This window comes from Prinia subflava, chromosome 5 (genome assembly GCF_021018805.1).
Source record: "Prinia subflava isolate CZ2003 ecotype Zambia chromosome 5, Cam_Psub_1.2, whole genome shotgun sequence".
NCBI lineage: Eukaryota > Metazoa > Chordata > Aves > Passeriformes > Cisticolidae > Prinia > Prinia subflava.
The window spans coordinates 33,496,856-33,515,147 of NC_086251.1; the positions used below are offsets into that span (position 1 = coordinate 33,496,856).

General features: G+C 37.9%; 1 protein-coding gene across 2 annotated transcripts in view; it reads right to left on the minus strand.

The window, feature by feature from the left end:
- The window catches only part of CDIN1 (CDAN1 interacting nuclease 1), a 124,327-nt gene extending 115,529 nt beyond the window's left edge, over window positions 1–8,798 (minus strand). Inside the window, exon 1 of one of the 2 annotated variants that reach the window (XM_063398827.1) lies at window positions 8,448–8,798. In XM_063398827.1, coding sequence (XP_063254897.1) covers window positions 8,448–8,548 — 101 coding nt within the window. In that variant the 5' untranslated portion in view covers window positions 8,549–8,798. The remainder of the gene's footprint in view (window positions 1–8,447) is intronic. The other variant, XM_063398828.1, reaches the window with a different exon arrangement.
- Window positions 8,799–18,292: the final 9,494 nt, after the last annotated feature.

Below are 18,292 nucleotides of genomic sequence, written 5' to 3' on the forward strand. Positions count from 1 at the left end.
CTCTTGTCCATATTTTTCTCATTTCTTCCTGTTGTTTTCTCTTTTCTCTGTACTTTTTCTGCTTCTTTTTTTTCTCTCTTGTTCTCTTTTTATTTCTTTTCTTCTGAATTAAACAATAGCACTTAACACACAGCTCCAACAGACTCAGAATGCATTTTCAAATTATAGGGAACTAATTTCCACATCTGCTTTAAAAGGCCCCCTCCAATCATTGTATTTCACCATCAAATCTTCAAAGGATATAGGATTGGCTTCTAAGTGGTTTGTATAAATTCCTCAAGGCCAAAAAAGGTTTCCCTTTACTCAGCCAAAATTAATTTCACAAGTGTAGTAAGTCCTGTTCTGTGTAATTTTTTTTTTTTATGAAAAGAACTGTACTCCCATATGGTAGCATTTCACAAACTAGAAGGGGGAAACATTAAGAGAGAAGAAAGATTTATCAGTACTCAAGAATTCAGAAAATAAAACTTTTATTTTTCTTGTGTATTTCAAACAAAATTTCAAGACTAATGTTTAAAAATAGGTTTGTAGTTTGCTAGGATGGACAACATATGTGAGAATGCGTGCAAGGAAGAAGATGGTTACACCTTTAAAAAATGTGACACGAAACGACGATGGACCGAAGTTCATCAGAATTAATTTTCATGCTGACACACATATATTACACCTACTTTTCCATTAATAGGTAACATGCAAGCAACTCAAAAAAAAAAAAAAAAACACCTTCTATCTCTCCAAACAAAAGAAAGCACGTATGTCCTGAAAATCTAGTATTTACATGCACTAGTGGAAGTTTTTTGCCTAAATCCTGTCTGTTGGTGTTGGGAAAGCCACAAATGTGAGAAAACGTTTTTGAATGTATTTTCCATTCCACACTGAAACCTCCCATTGCTATCAATATCGAACTTTTAAGTCAGTATCTTCTGTTTAAATTAAAGAATAATAGAGATAAAGCTTTTCTGAGTTATACACTGACACTGTTGATTTCTTTCACACAATATTTCATATTACAGCAGAGGATTGGTATCCTTCCTATTTTGGGTCATGGCACTAGCAAACAGTTTGTTAGCAAGACATACCAAAGCCAATCAGTTACATGTTCTTTAATACTTGTTCACTGATATTTAAGTGAAAAGAGAAACCATCCACTGGTTTATCCTATCAAAGCTGTTATATAGCAGATTTTCTACCAAGGGTTCAAATAACAAAAACTTCTTTCAGAAAGGAATATTATCAGTTGTTCATGTAAATACTCTGCCCAGTTAATTTTTATTTCATTTTTGGATTATTTACAATATGCTACATTTTATTCTTGAAACTTGTACATTGCTAATTCTCTTTTCAATTAATGACCCAAGACTTCTTTCTCATCTCTTATTATCAATCTGTTTACCTGTGAGGTTATGCACTGCAGCTTCAAGCACGTAACAAATTTTAATTTGTATTAGGTTTTTGCTACACAGAGTAGACAAAAACAAACTCCGTGTCAAACTTTGTTTACTCTGAAGTCTAATAGAAAAGAAGAAGAAAGTATAGACTTTTGAAAATTCTACTGTTTCATTGATACTCTCGTTAAATCCTCCAGAACATTTAAATACAGTACAGTGGTACAAAGCATTTGCCACATGAGATAGTTTATATAGGCAGAGCATGAATTTATGTCATTGTTAGGTAGTGAGAATATAGAAAAAGGGAATTTAAAACATGCCTTTAAGCTTTTTTTTTCAGACTAAGTTTCTAGCACTTGTAGGCACAAAGGTAACTTTCTAAACGAGATTTGCTACATCACTGTAATGAAAAACAGCCTAGTTCCTTTGCTTTTCAAAATAATTAATCAACTATTCAGAAAAATAGGGAGAGCACAAGTTATAAGAATAATGTTGGGTTTGCTATGACAAGAACCTTTCTAGGCAGAACAGAGGGCAACTGAAGTGTCACACAGCAGCAGGCTGCCTGCTCATAAATACAACCTGTCTAATAATCCTGTGCCCGAGTTTGGAGCCTCGAACTCTGCGAACCATGGAGGCAGCTATCTGCCCTCTGCTCATGAGCCTCACCTTCCCAGGTAACAGCAGCTCCAAAGAGTACTAGAGCAAAGCACAAACAATTCTCCTTCCACCTCGACTCAATCTGCAGGCTCCAGACACCAGAACACAGAATTGGAAAGAAAAAATAAAAAGGGAGGATGAAAGAGAAGAGCCCTCCTGCTTCTCACCACAACCATCATGGGCTCATCAGTACTGCTTGACAATCTAAGCAATTGCACAAAAGCAGAATAAAATTATTCACAAAGAAGCAATATACTGCCTTGTAAATTAAACTGGCTTCAAGAGGAAAATGAGAAGCCTATTCACCCCCAACTCTAAAAAACAATGACACTGGAAAAGAGGAAGAAAAAATGTTTCCTCAGTCTTAAGCTGCTGGTTAAATAACATTCATACCATACATTTAAACTTCTTTAGGGCTTTTGTTTCAATATGAATCATCACAAAGAAAGTGATAAAACTGAGCAAATAATAAATAGATTATTTTTTCCAACTTATATTGTAACACATTACTATGCAGATCATTTTTTTTTAAATTAAAATCTTGTTGAGATGATTTCCAAGTCTGGTGTAATTTAATAAAACTATCAATAATTTGGAGAAAGAGCAATTACTGAAAATCACTGAAAATGTGTGGAAAACTGAAGCGATACTAAGTAATGAAGAGCAGAGGTCATTAATGTAGAAGAATGTGCATCCCTTGATATGCTGTGGGAACAAAGTGTGCGCATTCCAATAATCAAATATGACGTTATATACATTAAAACCAAATATCCGTACTCAAGTATTCAATATTAAGCTGTGCAACACATTTTCCTCTTGCTTACTGGGGAAATAAAAAGGAAGAAAAATTTAAAAAAATACTTCTCTTCCATTTATGCCAGGTTCCCTTACCTTTCTGCTGTGAAAAAAGCCCCTCTCGATCACATGAAAGTAAGTTTTCACACAAGGGACACAAACAGGATGGTACTTTTTTGAATAGATGCACAGAAGTGATGAACTGCACATAGCAGCTGATAAAAGTAAGCTGATAAAAGCAGCTGATACTTCAAAACCCTAGTACTTTGAAAATCTCTACAACACAGCTTGCACTTAAATAGTCTCAGAAACTAATGCTTCTTTTAAAGGAATACAAGTGAAGGTACCTAAAGGAAAGTTGCGCTACAGGCACCAAGTTTGTTTAACAACTTGAAAAAAGGAAGAGAAACAATACAGACTACACAAATTGTGCCATGGAAAAATATAGCACTCCTCAATGGACTGAAACACATTTCACAACAGTTCAGTGCAAGAACTTGAAAAGCATGGGTTTTGGAATCACTAAAAGATGCTCAAGGCTACTGAGACAAATTGAACCATAAGAAAGTTTCTGGAATCTCCAATTCAAGCACAACGTGGTGTGAGAAACTCAAACACTCAGAACAGAACCAAGCCAGAAATAACACACACTCAAAAAAAAAAAAAAACCAAGACAGTGTCATAATGAATTGAGTCACCAAAGCTTACATCCTTAGAAAGCCTGGTAGAGACCCAGAGGAAGACTGTCATGAGTAATGCAAAATGTTACTGTATTCCATGTCTATCCATGCCCAAAGACTGTTATGGCCTCTTTGAAGATACAGCGCATCTGGAATTGGCACCACAGGGCAGAGGGGGCATTGCCACAGTCCCTTTTGAAGTTGGAGCTGGGAAGTAGGGAGTGAGCTCTCTGCTGGCAGCATTTGCTGAAAGTGAAGGCTCCACTTTGGGTGGTTGTTTGCTGTTTTTTCCTGGGCTTGCAACAGTAGCCACTCAGAAAAACTGCATTTCACAATCAAAAACTGTTTTGGAGTGAACTTTGCAAAGCCAGCCAGCTGCTGGGGCCTGATCACCTCGTGTCACAGCTAACAGACCAGTTTCTTCCCCATAACACACCTGATGTTTGGAGACATCAGCACCAACCACCACCATCATCAGAGTCTGGTGGACAGCGGTGCTGCCCCCACATGTGCCAGCACTTCTCATCTGCCACTAGAACCACTCCACAAGCTCCTACCTTCCCAAGGGTTTGCCCCCATCCCTCCCCTTTGTTGCCCAGACTGTGCAATTGCCTGCAAAGGCACCATCTTGGGGGCAGGTCTGACACCATTTTCTTTTCTCTCCCTGCAGCGGTCACCCTTGGCCATCTTGGAAAGGATATTTCTGCCATTATGGGTCTCTCTTTGCTCTGGGGGAGTTTGTGAGATTTAGCAATTTTCTATCTAGTGGTTATTTACTGTGATGTTTGCCTTCTGTAGTTTCACTTGTTAGTAAACTGGGTTTTTTTTCATTTACATCTATTCGTATTTTGTTTCTCCTTATTGGTGGAAAGGGTGAAAACTAAGGAGGAGAACTCATTTAAGTGTTCTGCTTTAAATTGTCTTAAACCAAGACAAAGATTCAGTCAAGAAACTATAACATTCAATCAGAACTCGATACAAAGAAGAACAGGAAAATATGTACAAGGTATATATTTGAGAAAGGTCTATTCATAAGTCAATTATATTCTACTGACAAGAAGCTTTAGAAGAAGTTTCGGAGAGAAACAATGCATTCTGCCATATACAAAAGAACTGAAACAACTAAAACAGTAAACAGTTAGAATATCAATTTGGGGATCAATTCAGAAGTTGGACTTTTCAGGACAGGTTAAAATAGTCTTTGAAAAAAGGTAGAATTTTAAAGGTCTAACTTACATCTTTTCACTATAAATAGGTCACTACCAATTTAAGGTGATCACCCTAAGGTGATTTGTATCTAGAAGATTCTACTTGTAAGCAGCTCTAACTACCATTTAAGAGAGAAACATGCACTGAAAAGAAAGATTTTAACTTTCGCAGAACATTTCCTGCAATGGCCTAAAACCAATCTACAATGGTAGATCTACAATCTACAAACCAATCTACAATCATTCAATTTAGACATTAGCTCTCATCGAGAAGAAGAGTACCTCAGAAGAACGAGTCCATAGCTGAAGGGAAAGCTGAAAAATATAATACAAAAGTAACAAAGAAAACCACAAATTATTAGCAAATAGAAAAATTCAGGTGAGAAACTAAGCAGAAAAGGTGGTTCACTTCAACAGAAAAGCACAACACTGAATATACAGAATTATCAGTGCAGTGGCATATGTGTGAAAAAGATCAAAGGAACTACGGATCAGTGATCCAATATTGGCAGAGATTTATTGTGCTTAGTGCTCAAAATCACATTTTGATAATCCTCAGGTCATCCAAATACCCTGCTGGTAAATGGGAACATGTTAGGAGACAACTGCTAAGGATGTAACAAATACCTTAAGAATAAAGAAATGAATAATACATTGGTAATTGCCAGGCATGAAATACAAAGCACAGCATTAATAGAAAAAGTACAGCAATTGGATACCCAAGTTTTTGCAAAATAACTGGATTTTAAGCAAAGTAGACCAAATCCATGTTATATGAAAAGTTACTGGGTTGTAAAATATATAAATTCCCAATGCTTGTATTAAAATACTTATAAACAGTATGGGAAGCAGTTTAAATTTGACTTTTTGACATTAATAAGTCACACGACAATACTCGTTTGAAGTATCTCACCTCCTGAAGTAGTTGAATAATAGTAAAGCCCAAACTACCCTGTTAAAAAAAGATTATATTCACAGGTCAGGTTGGCAGCTACCACCCAGCATATCTGTGCATTAAATTGTGGCAATTGTTTACAGCAATTACAACTTATTCTTAGGGAGAAACTGCAGAACCAGAGCAGGCCCTTTCACAAAGCATGAAAGAGATCTTACACAAATTAGGAGCATAAAATGTGAGGCTTCAGGAAATATAACACCTGAGGGAGGAACCACAAGATAAGATAGTATTAGAAAAAAATGGAGTAGATTAATGCAGAAATCCAAAGATTCTCAAGATCTATGAGGCAGTAGGAACCAGAAATATTTGAAAACTGTCAATTTATGTATTGCATTACCAGTGGAATACCAGTCCTTCCTGAGGAAAGATTGAAAGTGCAAGGTGAAAGCAGCTATTATGGATGTTAGTACTTTCCAGTTTGAATCAGCAACTGTTACCATATAATAATGAGAAACTGGCTGTGGACGCCTTCATCACACTGCAGATACCATGACAGATTCTGGAATATTTTTTTAAAAGACTGAATTAGAAAGTTCAGGTGGGGGGGTTAGTTGATTCTGGCTTTCATAAAGAAAAAAATAATCCAACCAGAAAGTTCAGTGAGACCCCTCTTGTCCTAGAAGAGAATGACAAAATTTCTAGATTATAAGAAAAACTTATTCCACAGCTAACAAACATATCACTGAAAAAGCCTCCCCTTTAAGATGGCATACAAGTTTACAAATCTCTGCAGCTTGCAGCTGGCCTCTTTTACATGATAAGAGAATGCCCCTTCTTAACACTCTATGTATCTATTTCAATGTTTCTATTGAATACATGTATCTATTTCAATACACCTTCCTTACTGCTAAGGAAAGCAGTGGCCTCAGAAGGTATTGTTTATCTACAGCATCTGACCTGCTATGAGAAATAAACAAAAGACAACAAAGAAATATCACATTCCCAGAAAGATGTGCAGACCTCCTCAAAACATACTTAAGACAGGTATTTTTATAAAAGCTATCAATTCATTGCTCAAATAGAAGATTTTAGCCTTCTAACATGGGCAAACAAAATTCAGGAGAGACCTACAAACAAAATTCAGAAGCCATTCTCATGGTAAGAGTATAGCCATTTAATTGTGTAAGCAACTACTACAGCTAACCTTTGCTTTTCAGTGTTCACCACAGTTGAGCCAGATCCTTTAGAAAAAAAATGTAATTCTTTCCCTAAATAACCCTACGTTTAGTTGCACATAGCTGGTCAGGAGTCATCAAGTTCTGAAACAGAGGACTCAGTGGATCTTTTGCATCACCAAGTGAGTGGACTGGGAAGTAAAACAGATCAGAAAAGCCCAGCCTTTTTTGGACAAATTTGATTACAAATACTCATGTGCCTATGGATCTGTCTTGGAAGCAGATTCCTAAAAATAGTGATTGACCTGGAAAATCAGCTCAAATTCTAACCTTCTTTCAATACAATTTTGTAAGGAGAGTAGAAAAAGTGAACATGTGCATGTGTATGTATGCATGCATACACAAATAAACACTTTCTCCTCATTTCATTAGCACTTAAGTGATAAAGCTAAGTCTAAGCTCCTTAGACACATGTTGTTACGGTGTTTTCTGGGTTGCAGAAGTACTGTGCAAGGTGAGCTGGGTTCCCAAAATGCAACTCAGTGCACCCCCTGAAACAACAACATTGCTTTATTATCACTTCTTCTCTATAAAAGGCAATTCTCTTACACTTTCCTAAAAAGGAAAGGATTTCACTGGACAGTTTAAAAGCCTAAGATAATGTTGGCTCTCCATCCACTTACTGAAAGTTACACACAGTGTCAGTTTCTTCTGCCACACTTTTGGTTAAGACTAGCAAGGTTCATTCAGGAAGCATGTGAATGATTTTGTTTCACTAATTTCTCTCTCTCTCTCACCAAAGCAGATACAGTATCTAACCCCCTAGATTTTTCTGTATTATTTCTGGTGATTTTAGAAACAGAACCACTCTTTTCCCTACAGAACCCAGTTTGCTTTGCTGTCCAATTCAGCAATAGCAATCCTTCCCTCAAAATCTGAAAAGAAAGTGAAAAACCTTGCAATGTTCCTTAAAACTCTGTTGTAGTTGGTAGTAAGTAAATTTCAGCAATTAAGATTGGTGCACGGGGCACATCCTGTCATGGATACCTTTCCATCCTAGCCCACAGCCACTTGTTAAAGTCTTTTGAGTATTCTGAACACAGCTCAGGCAAGGAAACATGTGAATGCCCATAGGTAAAAACATGATCTCTTTTCCAGTTTCAACTGGAATGCAGCAGCAAGTAGAGAATTATGGATCCATAAACTCCCTTCTCCCTAAGAAACAGGGGCAATGGTATTGCAGGATGGATTTCACACTTGGCCTCAGTCACCGAGATTCGGCCTGAGCTGTAAGGCTTTATTCACATCAGAAGACCTACTTGGTAAGAGGCTCATGAAGGGCCCCAAGAGTTTTCACTTGGACGTGTGTTGGGGGCGCCGGGGGAAGTTCTTTATTTTGTGCCAACTGCTCAGGTCACGCAGGGTGGAGCAGTACCCTGCTCTCAGCGGCAGCCTCAGCGAGCTGTCGCTTGCCGTCGACGACTGTGTGCGTGTGCTGGTGATTTTGTACCGTGTGGGGCCTGGCCCGGGGCACCGGGCGGGGCTGGCGCAGGGCCCCGCGGCCCCACGGCCGGCCGCAGCGAGCCCGCAGGCTGCCGGGGCCGAACCGCGGGGCCCTGCGCCGGAGGGCGGGATGCACTTACCTAGGAAACTTCTCCTTCAGCTTCCTCAGGCTCTGCCGGGTGGGCTGCACGTGCCCCAGGAACTGGGCTATCTCATCGTACTGGGCTTTGCTCAGCTTCATGCCTCGCACCGCCGGCGCTGCGCCGAGCCGGCAGGAGAGGGGCGGGACGCGCCGGGCGGCGAGAGGCAGAAGGCCAGTGACGGCGGGGCTGAGAATCGCCACAACCCCGCGGCACCCTTTGCCACCAGCCCAGCGCCCAGGCAGCCACGAGCCACCGGGAAGCGGCGGCCGCGTCCCGCGGCTCCGCCCCGCGTCCCGTGCGGGGCGGTGCGAGCGGGGCGGTGCGAGCGGCCATCCCGCGCCGCCCGGCTCTGCGCAGCCGCTCCGGCGGGCGGGCGGGCGCGGCTCCCGGCCGGCCCCGCCGCCTGAGCCCCGGGCATTCCGTGCGGAGCGGGGCCCCGGCAGCCTCGGGCCTCGGGATGTGCTGTGTTTGGTGGCTCGCAGATCCCTTGTGCGAGCCGCCGCGGCGCTTGCGAGGGCGGAAGGAGCTGGCGGGGCGGCCCCGGCCCTGTCCCGCAGCGGGACCGAGGTGCTGGGTGTCTCTCGTGTGCAGGAGCTGGAGCGCGGGCTGCCAGCCCCGCTGTAGGACGGCGCAACCGTGTCATTTTCAAGGCCCTTTTCACAAGTGACGCTGAAGTGACTCTTGCTGCTTAAAGGGAAAATAAAAGCTGTAGTAGTAGAGCTGTGGATCCGGTCAGGGCCTGCAGCCTTTTACATGCACAGGGTAAAGGCTCCTGCTAAATTCTGTAAAACCGTCTAAGTTTGTGCTTGGGTTTCCTTCAAAATTTGTTAAGACTCAAACTTAGGCAAGCAATATTATTAAATACTGTTTAAATACCAGCAAGTATACTGCAAGACTTAAGTTTCTGTGCTGGGTGTTTTTAGTAACTATTAGAACATGAAAGGTAGATCAGCTTTCTTAAAAAGCCTAGCGGTTATGAAGAGAATTGACCATGCAGGTGACCAAGAAATATAAGTACTCCCATTGATTTTGATTCAATTGCATTCTACATACATGCTAGTGGTGTCCTGGCCCTGAGGTTTCAGGTACTTAAAGGTATGGATTAAGAACTGAATATCTTATTTTTACAGATTTTAGGTTCCCTTGCTTTCTCTCTTGAAAGCTGTAGGAATGCACATTGAGATTTTTTCCGCGTCTTACGGAAACTTTATTGCAAGAGTAAAAAATCTACAACTTAAAAGAAGAGTAAATACCATGGGTATGTCAGCAGGGTCAGTCATTTAGGTTTCTGATTGAGAATGCTGGAAGAACCCCCTATCTCTTGATCTTCCATGAATTTTAATGAATTTAGCTTGGAAACAGAAGCCTTCCTAAGAACAGCTGTTTCTGATGCTATGGCCTAACTATAAAGTGTTTGAAACTCTTTAGTTACTCCACAGTAAAAGGAAATGCAGTGAACCTAAGCTAAATTACAGAGTCTATTTCTCACACTGAGACCAAAAAGTAATACGTGAAATTGAAAAAAAAGAGCATTGTTCTAATGAAGAGTATTATTTAATGTAAAGATATTTTCTTTAGCTCTGTCAAAGAGTGTAGCAGGAGATATGTATGTTTGGGAGGGAAGATGGTGTTCTTTCAACCTGATATCCACTTTAAAGGCCCATAAGGATATCATTTTCTTGAAATACAGAAAAGGTAATTTTCCCCAGTCTTTCCAAAGATGATAATTATGGCTTTTTCTTTAGAAATAGATTCAAAAGAAAATAATTAAATAGTCTTTCACTACCATTACTACTGCTTCTTTAGAAACAATCAATAGAGCCTCTTTTAAAAAAAAGCCAAACAAACAACATTTTTCTGTCTTTGTTGTGGCATAATTTCCAGTGGAGGTGTTTTTAAATACCTTAATGCTGCCATCTATAACTTCTATTTCTGTTCATTTTACTTTTTCACTAGTATATGTTCTTGATTTATTTTCATAAGTCAAATGACACTTCAGTCTACAATGCACAGAACAATAGGTTTTCTAACGTATTGTTAGAAATAGGTTCTAATATTGCTCTGCAATATGAAGTTATCAGTTTATGGGCCAAACTACAAACATCTCGTGTACATATTATGTACATATGGGATATATTTTGTAGTCCCTCCTACTGGATCAAGGTTTTGTAGATTTCAAAATCATTTTTTGAAAAAGCAGATCACTTTCTAACATGAGGGTTCACTGACACCAAGAAGAGCTAATACCATGCTGTCGTAGGGAGGTAGCAGCCCTCGGATGTGAACTGCTGCAGGGAAGCAATACAGAACTTTTCAAATGAAACATTCAAAAATCCAGTGAGAAAAAAGAGGTTCCTAGCAGAAAGTCCATTAAATACTTTTTCCCATTAATCAAACTGCCCTTCCAGTTTTACTCTATCAAGTAAACATCAGACCGTCTGTAATTAGGTTGTGAACATTTATGTTGTAAGATGATGTGGATGCTGGAAGTTTGCATAAATCCAATAAGTAGCTGGGTGAAATATGTAAGAAAAATTTAAATTTATATTTGGCTCAAGGAGACTGAGAGCTGTAAATGGTTGGATGATGGAGGAACATTCTCAGGAAGTAGTTATTGTGTGCTCGCTTTGTTCTTAGATGTTTCCATGGTATCTGCATGAGGCAGTTGCTCCTGATTTTTGCCTTGAGGTTGGTTTTCAGTTTGTCTATTATATAATTATCCAAGAAGAAAGTAAAGAGAAAAAAACTATGGGAAAAAGAAAACAATTGGGGAAAAGAAACAAGTTGGGGGGGAAAACGAAGAGGACATATAACCTGTTGCAGGAAAATAAGGACAGGGAGACAGAGCAAAACCCTGGCAGAAGACTTCCAGTAATGATCATCCTTCCTTGCAGATAGTCTTGGGCACAGTTGGTGTAGGACAGTAATGGACCTTTGTTCCATTGTTTTGTGTTTTGTTTTACCTGGTAGTGTATGATATTAGTATATGTCTCCTATTACTTTAAGAAGATGATTGCACAGTGTGATTTATAGCTAATTTGAGAGTTAAAACACCATTCATTGTTCTCCAAAGAGCTTAAAATGACTACGTTTTGAGGACAGATAATTAGAGTGTGATATTAATGAGGAGTCAATTCATGCACAAAGTGCAAATTTTGGTTTGTTTTTTATGGCCTTAAGTGCAGCTGTCATTTTACTTTATCACCCCATTTCTTTTATAGACAAAATCTCTGGTCCATGTTGCTTTCTGTAACAAAACTAACAAAAAGACTACTAGCACTCATACATATTTTGCAATCTATTGATTGTAGATGCTAATTTTGGGAGCTATGCTAAAACTAGAGTCTCATTTACCACTGATTGGGGTGCTAGTTAGAATTGCCTAATGCTTTAATCCCACTTCATTCAGTTTGGTGCATGTACTTCTAGAAGTGTTTTTCAGTTGTTTAATCTATTTCATGTGATTTTTCTTTATTGTGGAATTCAGCTCTTCTTATTTGACTTTTTTCATTGAAAGAAAAACTTGATCATGCTTCCACTTAACTTGGTCTAATAAACACCTCCACAGGATACTGTTGTTACCTCATAAAAAGGGGGAACCCTCAATTTATGTTCTTATTTATATCCATAGGTTTTAATGTACTTTCTGAAAGTGCTTGTATTGTGAAAAAAACCACGATATCTTCAGTATGTATTAAACAAATGGAAAAGGAACAGTTGGTCTATGCATCACTGTTAAACATTAACTGTTTTGCCATTTCACAAGATGGTAAGTCACTCTAAGTTTTTTTTTCTCTAAAAGTGTACATAGGATTGTTTGATACCACAACAATGTGAAGAATGTGACATCAATGGAAGCAATAGAATGATTATACATAGTAGAATACCAGTTTAAAAGGGCAGGCATTGTTTTCCTTCTGTGTCTACAGATTTGTTCCTCATAATTGCAGAAGTGATTCAAGCAAATTAATCTAGTTTTCTGTACTATTATTATTCCAGATATTTGTTTCTATAAAATACTTACTTGCTTGTGGAAGTACTTAAATAAAAAAAGAAAAGAAAAAGTGCACTGCTACAGTATATTGAGAATGTTGCTTTGTACTCATGGGGTCTGATCTATGGTCCAGAGAAGGTCTGTCAATTTTAATGGACTTGGGCTACTTCTATGGCTCTTAGCTGCATGTTTATTTTCTGTAACAAGATGTGAAAATGATGAGTTTGTTAAAAATCAGTTTCTGTGACTGAGATGGCAACATGCCCAAAGTGTTCTTATCCTACCACTTGACTTTCCTATAGTTTCACATGATGAAACTTCTGGAACTTGGATTTGCCCTTTTAAGCTCTCTGTAGTCCAATAAATAAAGCTGTATGAAAATACCTTTCTGTTTTCAAATGCAATTATTGAAAGGTATTAGTAAACTTATAATTATTTAACTTATTCAAAGTAATTTTCCCTCTTTATATTTGTTAAAACACTGCATTAACTACTGTATACTGCTTTTTCCCCAAGGGATTTCAGCTTCTTTCACTGTATGGAAAATTCCCTGTAGTCATGTGATGAATTAGATTTTTTTTCTGAAAGAATCCTGCAGAATTTTGAATACATACCATGTGAATGAAGCAGGAACTGTAGAAAGAAAATTTAGGTGTAAAGGTAATTGGACTGCTACTCAATGAATATGGATTCTGTCCTTGCCTCTATGGACTTTTTATGTGAGCTTAGAAGTCATTTGATGGAATTTTATTTTCTCTCCATGGTTAGGGGGTTCTTTTGGTTTGATTTTTTTTTTTCTTTTGACAGAATATGCATGCTATTCTGTTCCAGCCATCTAATTTGATTACATTGGTACCATAGGCTGTTGGCTAAAGAGATCATCCCAATCGGCTCTGGCCACTTTTGGAGTAATGCCTGTGCACCTGTAGTACTGCTACTGCTGACTGTGTGTGTACATGGTCAGACCGATCAGCTGATCCAGCTGAAAACTTAACATGCAAGAAAACCACCTAAAACTATTGTTTTTCATCTAAGTCAACTGGGGATTCAACTCTCTGAACAGTCTTGAAAATACAAGTGCCAACACATGGGGGGAAATAGGGGTGCAAGGCTACCTCTCTCTGTTGATGGTAGCAGAGCCTTGAGAGATTAACTTCACAAATTAGACTTCTAAATTAGGTGCCAGTCACTAAGCAATATGATTATCCTGCATATGTTCTGCTAAGAGTTTACATTTGAGAGCGTCATTGCACTAAAAGCTAAGCACTATCAAAGGAGCTGAGTTGAACCTTGAACACAATGAGTACTGGGCATAGCACTCTGAAAAATCAGGTCCTGCGTGTATTTTACTGGAGGGCCCAAATCAGTGAACAGCTTTGGGCTAAATTGTTCGAGTTCTCTCATCCACATATATACAAATTAAAAAATACATACACACATGTACAGAACTGTACAAAAATATGCATGATAGAGGAGAATATGTTTTGAAAATACATATACTAGTATATATTTTCTTGCTTGTGCTTATTCAATAAGATGCTATGGTAGTGCTTAATATGTCTGACGTGGACAGTTGGCAGTAAAGAATAAGTGAGGCCAAATTTTGAATTTAAGAGTTAAAAATCAGTAAAGAAGAGATACACTATTTTCTGTGTAGGTAAGGCAAATGAGGGGAAAATTAGAAATTAGCAACTGTTTTGTAATGCAGGTAAAGAGTAGGACTGAAATGAGGTACATCAAAATGCATGGCATAATGTACAAGTTTCACAGTTTTTTACATAGTAACGGTGATGTTATGATGTATAAATAAATCAAAATGAACATAATTATTAATACAATTAGTGAAATTACAAGTATACTTACTAATAGATTGCATTTTTTTTTGCTAATTAGCAAAATTTTATAATTTTCTAGTGTATTTCTGAAGCATTGTTATGAGACAGCAATGCTCAGCTGAATTGCCTCAGTTATTTTTATTAACTGCACAGAAACATATACCTCAGAGTAACTAGGTAACTTGTCTATATCTCTTCTTACAGCCAGAAGAATGTCAAATAGAAAAGTAAGTACAAGGCTAAAACTAGCTCCAGTATTGTGCTTTATTGCTTTCTATCAAAATCTCTGAAAGAGGAACAAATTCTGCCTAAGAATGAATTGTGAAAGAGATAACAGATTCCTGAAAACTCTCTGATTTATCCAGTGCCTAACAATTGGCAATATAAACTGAAATTTGTAGAATTGTGTGATGTTGTGTTCATTTGTTAGTTTTTCTGCCTCCCTCCTTTCACACCCACACAAAGAAAATGAAAGAGGAAAGGTATGGCTTGCAGTGAGTGACCAATGCTGGTTTGATTTCAGCAGGAGCCATGTATGATTAGCCAACCTGAAAATTAGGACCTCATTATAGGGTCTGGAACTTCTAGGCATATCACAGTTTTTAGGGAACTTTGGGTTATTTTAGATCGGATGGACATTTGAGGATGGACAAAGTAGATTAAGGGTGATTTTTTTCTTTTCCCCTAGTAGTGAAATCTCTATTGTCACCTTATGCTTATGGAATTATATGAAATATCTGAGCTTTCTTTCACCGTTTTTCTTCTAAAATGCGTAACGCTTTATAATGCATTATTCAAAAATTCTTAACTCTCACTACATTCTAATATTTTCAGTGTTACAGAATTGGAATATTCTTTGAATATGTTATTTCAGAACCAGGAAAAAGTTGAATGCTGCTGACTTCAAGATCATGTAATCAACCTGATCAGGAATGTCATAGTATCAAATATAACTGAACTGTATCATACCAAAATATTTCTAATTTGTTACTGTAAATTTTCCTAGTGTGTTTTTATGGTCTCCGTTGGTAATATGCTCCAGTATTTTATTCCACTTGAACTTGGAAAGCTTCTTTCTAGTATTTAATTCCAAGCCTGTGGATTGCAAATGAAAGCGCTTTTCTCTGTGTACTTTGAGGAAATGAGAAAATGATAAATCATTGGCTTTTTTACTTGTTTCAGGATTATTGTAATGCTGATCCACTTCTCCCATCTTTCATTGGAAGCGTATGCAAGCCCAGTTCTCTCAGTCCTTTCTTGTAAGTCGTTTTTCTGAAAGGGTTGTCATTTTTTTGTTCACTGTACTTTGCAACATCTTTCTTAAAATCCAATGCTAACACTGCTTCAACCGAGGCATTTCATTTTGCTGAGTAGAGTAAAAATTCTCGTATTTTCTAAGCAAGATTCATATGTGCTGTTTCTCAAATTAACTACTGAAAAGAATCACACTGTGAGTTTTTCTTCTGCCTTTGCTCACCCTTCAGTCTATGATGCTCACTTACAGAAGCAGCACTGTAAAGGGAAAGCAAACTATGTATAGCACAATGAATGCACTGGTCTGTCTGTCATAGTAGGGGATTCAGTGTGCAAAATACAAGAAAATAAGATTCCAAAATACTAGTGGGTGAACACTGTAATATAGATATTAGATATTTTTTCATGGAACACTGTAATAGCATTACAGTTTCTTGAGTGTTCCATTTCTTCTGTTACCCATTTATTCTTTCTAACACATGTAAAACATATTTGACGTTTATAATAATGGAATTATTAGGCATGTTACTGACATCAAGGTTTAAGGGACTGGGTGACACAGGGAATTTATGTTCCACTTTAATCCATTTATCAGCCTCCTCTGGGAACAGATTTTAAATCTAACTCAAGCCATACCAATCTGGGGGGAAAAATCTGCTTAATCCAATCGCCTGGAAAACACGTAAATGTATGAAATTGTTGTCTAGGTTCCCCCTCACCTCTCTTTTTTAAGAAAGAAAATAATAATAGTTTATATGATGACTTTTTCTTGAAAATCACGTGGCTACTTCTTCAGATCTGTTGTTTTTCAGTTCAAGAACTAAGAGAGAAGATAGCTGCATGATGCAGATGTATGAGACATTAAGTAATTGAAATATGAAAGTATATTATTCAATAGAATATTAAGTAGGTAGCCATTAATTACTTCTTTGCACATCAAAGCAATTTTATTTTCAATTATAAAAAGATTTTTCTAGATTACTGGTGCTTTTCGGGGGCTTTTTTTTTCTTTTTCCTTGATTGTTGTTTTTATTTTGTTTTAATTTTGTCAAGGAGGAAAGCTTTTGAGTGTATTTCTATTATGCAAATGTTTACAGTAGCACTATAACCAGTTGCTTCAAGGGTATGTGAGGAGGCAGCATAGGTTGCCTAAACTTAGGCAGTCCTGAACGAGGTCACCTGTTACCCTGTAATAAAACTGGTTTGCTCTTTCTGATCTACAAACTTAATGAAGCTTCCACTTGGTTAGTAATGAGTTGTATGAAACCAAGCTCTGAAGTACTCTAGTGTGAATCCAGAATCATTTAATGCTGATGTAAGCAGGATCAGAATCAGGCACCTTACATGATTCATCCTGATGTAGTCAATTATCTTTGTAATGAAGGAATGGTAAGAGAAGAATTATTGCCAGTCCTTGATTTTTGGCATTGGCATTCAGGGACATATCTGGAGAAATTCAACTTGGAAACCATGTATTGTACATGTTCAGTCAGAATAATTTGCTGCATACTGAGATGCCAATCTTAGGGTTTAAGATGAAAAATACACTCCTATTAGTCAAATATTTATGAGTAGAACCCAATGTGTTTAAACCTTGTTGACCTTTACATAGTTATGACATATATATCATTTCTTGGTTATCCTTACTGTTGCTTTGTTCTAGGAAAAGTAAAACAAGAGGTTAAGTAGTCCCTAAGGGTAAGTTAAAATGTAGACTACTGCCATGTTGCGTGGCTGTCTTTCAAGGCAACTTGATGAGACTGCTCAAAGCAGTAAAAGAGCTTACTAAAGGATGCCATTTAAGAAAAAAATGTATTTTTGAAAATGATTTTACAGTTTCCATAGTTAGTGTTCTAGTTTTGTAAACAATATACTTGATAGTATTTGTGTTATATATGTAAACCTAATCCCTGTGTTTCTCTTTAAGCAGTTGCATTCAAAATGTGTTTAAAATCTAACCTAATTTGCTAACACATTTAAATGTTCTTTCTGGTTCAAGGCTGGAAGGAAAGTCACCATGATCATTTGGTCTGATTTCTTGCATAATATTTTAAGTATTTCATTCATTAATTACCGCTTATAATTCAGTACCTGAATTAGTGGGCATCATTTTGAGACAAAATGGTACCCCCCAAAAATACTTAGATCTTAAATTAAAATCATACATAAATACAGACTCGTATGAAATTATTTGTGGATAATTACTTTTAGTGTCAATTCTAAGTAGCCTGATTTGAGCTTGTACAGCTATATTTTCATCACTTAGTTTTGTTGTTATCTTGTTTTCCTGATTTTGGTAGATTAAATGGTATATATGTCAATATAAAATCAGTGTTGCTGCTCAGATAACCTCCTAAACCTTTCTTTGAGAAGCTGAGCAGATGAAGTTCATTAAGGTTCTAAACACCATATGTGTTGATGATGTTCTTCAAAGGCCTTCTTTAAGCATTTTCTTTTGTAACCAGGCCAAACCTATGTAGTGTCTTGAAAGCAGCTTTGCTGAGAAGAATATTGGTGTCCTGGTGGACAGCAAGCTGCATGTGAGCCAGCAATGCACCCTCATGGCAAAAATGGCCAACAGTATCTTGGGCTGCATTTGCAGGAGCATTGTCAGCAGGTCAGTGACTTCTCCTCTCTGCTCAGCAGCACTGGTGAGGCTGACCCTGGAGTACTGTTTGTAGTGGTTGGCAGTAATGTTGTAGTGGAATCTCAACTGACCTTAATGTTTTCCCCACACTGGAAACTGCTTCAGAAATACA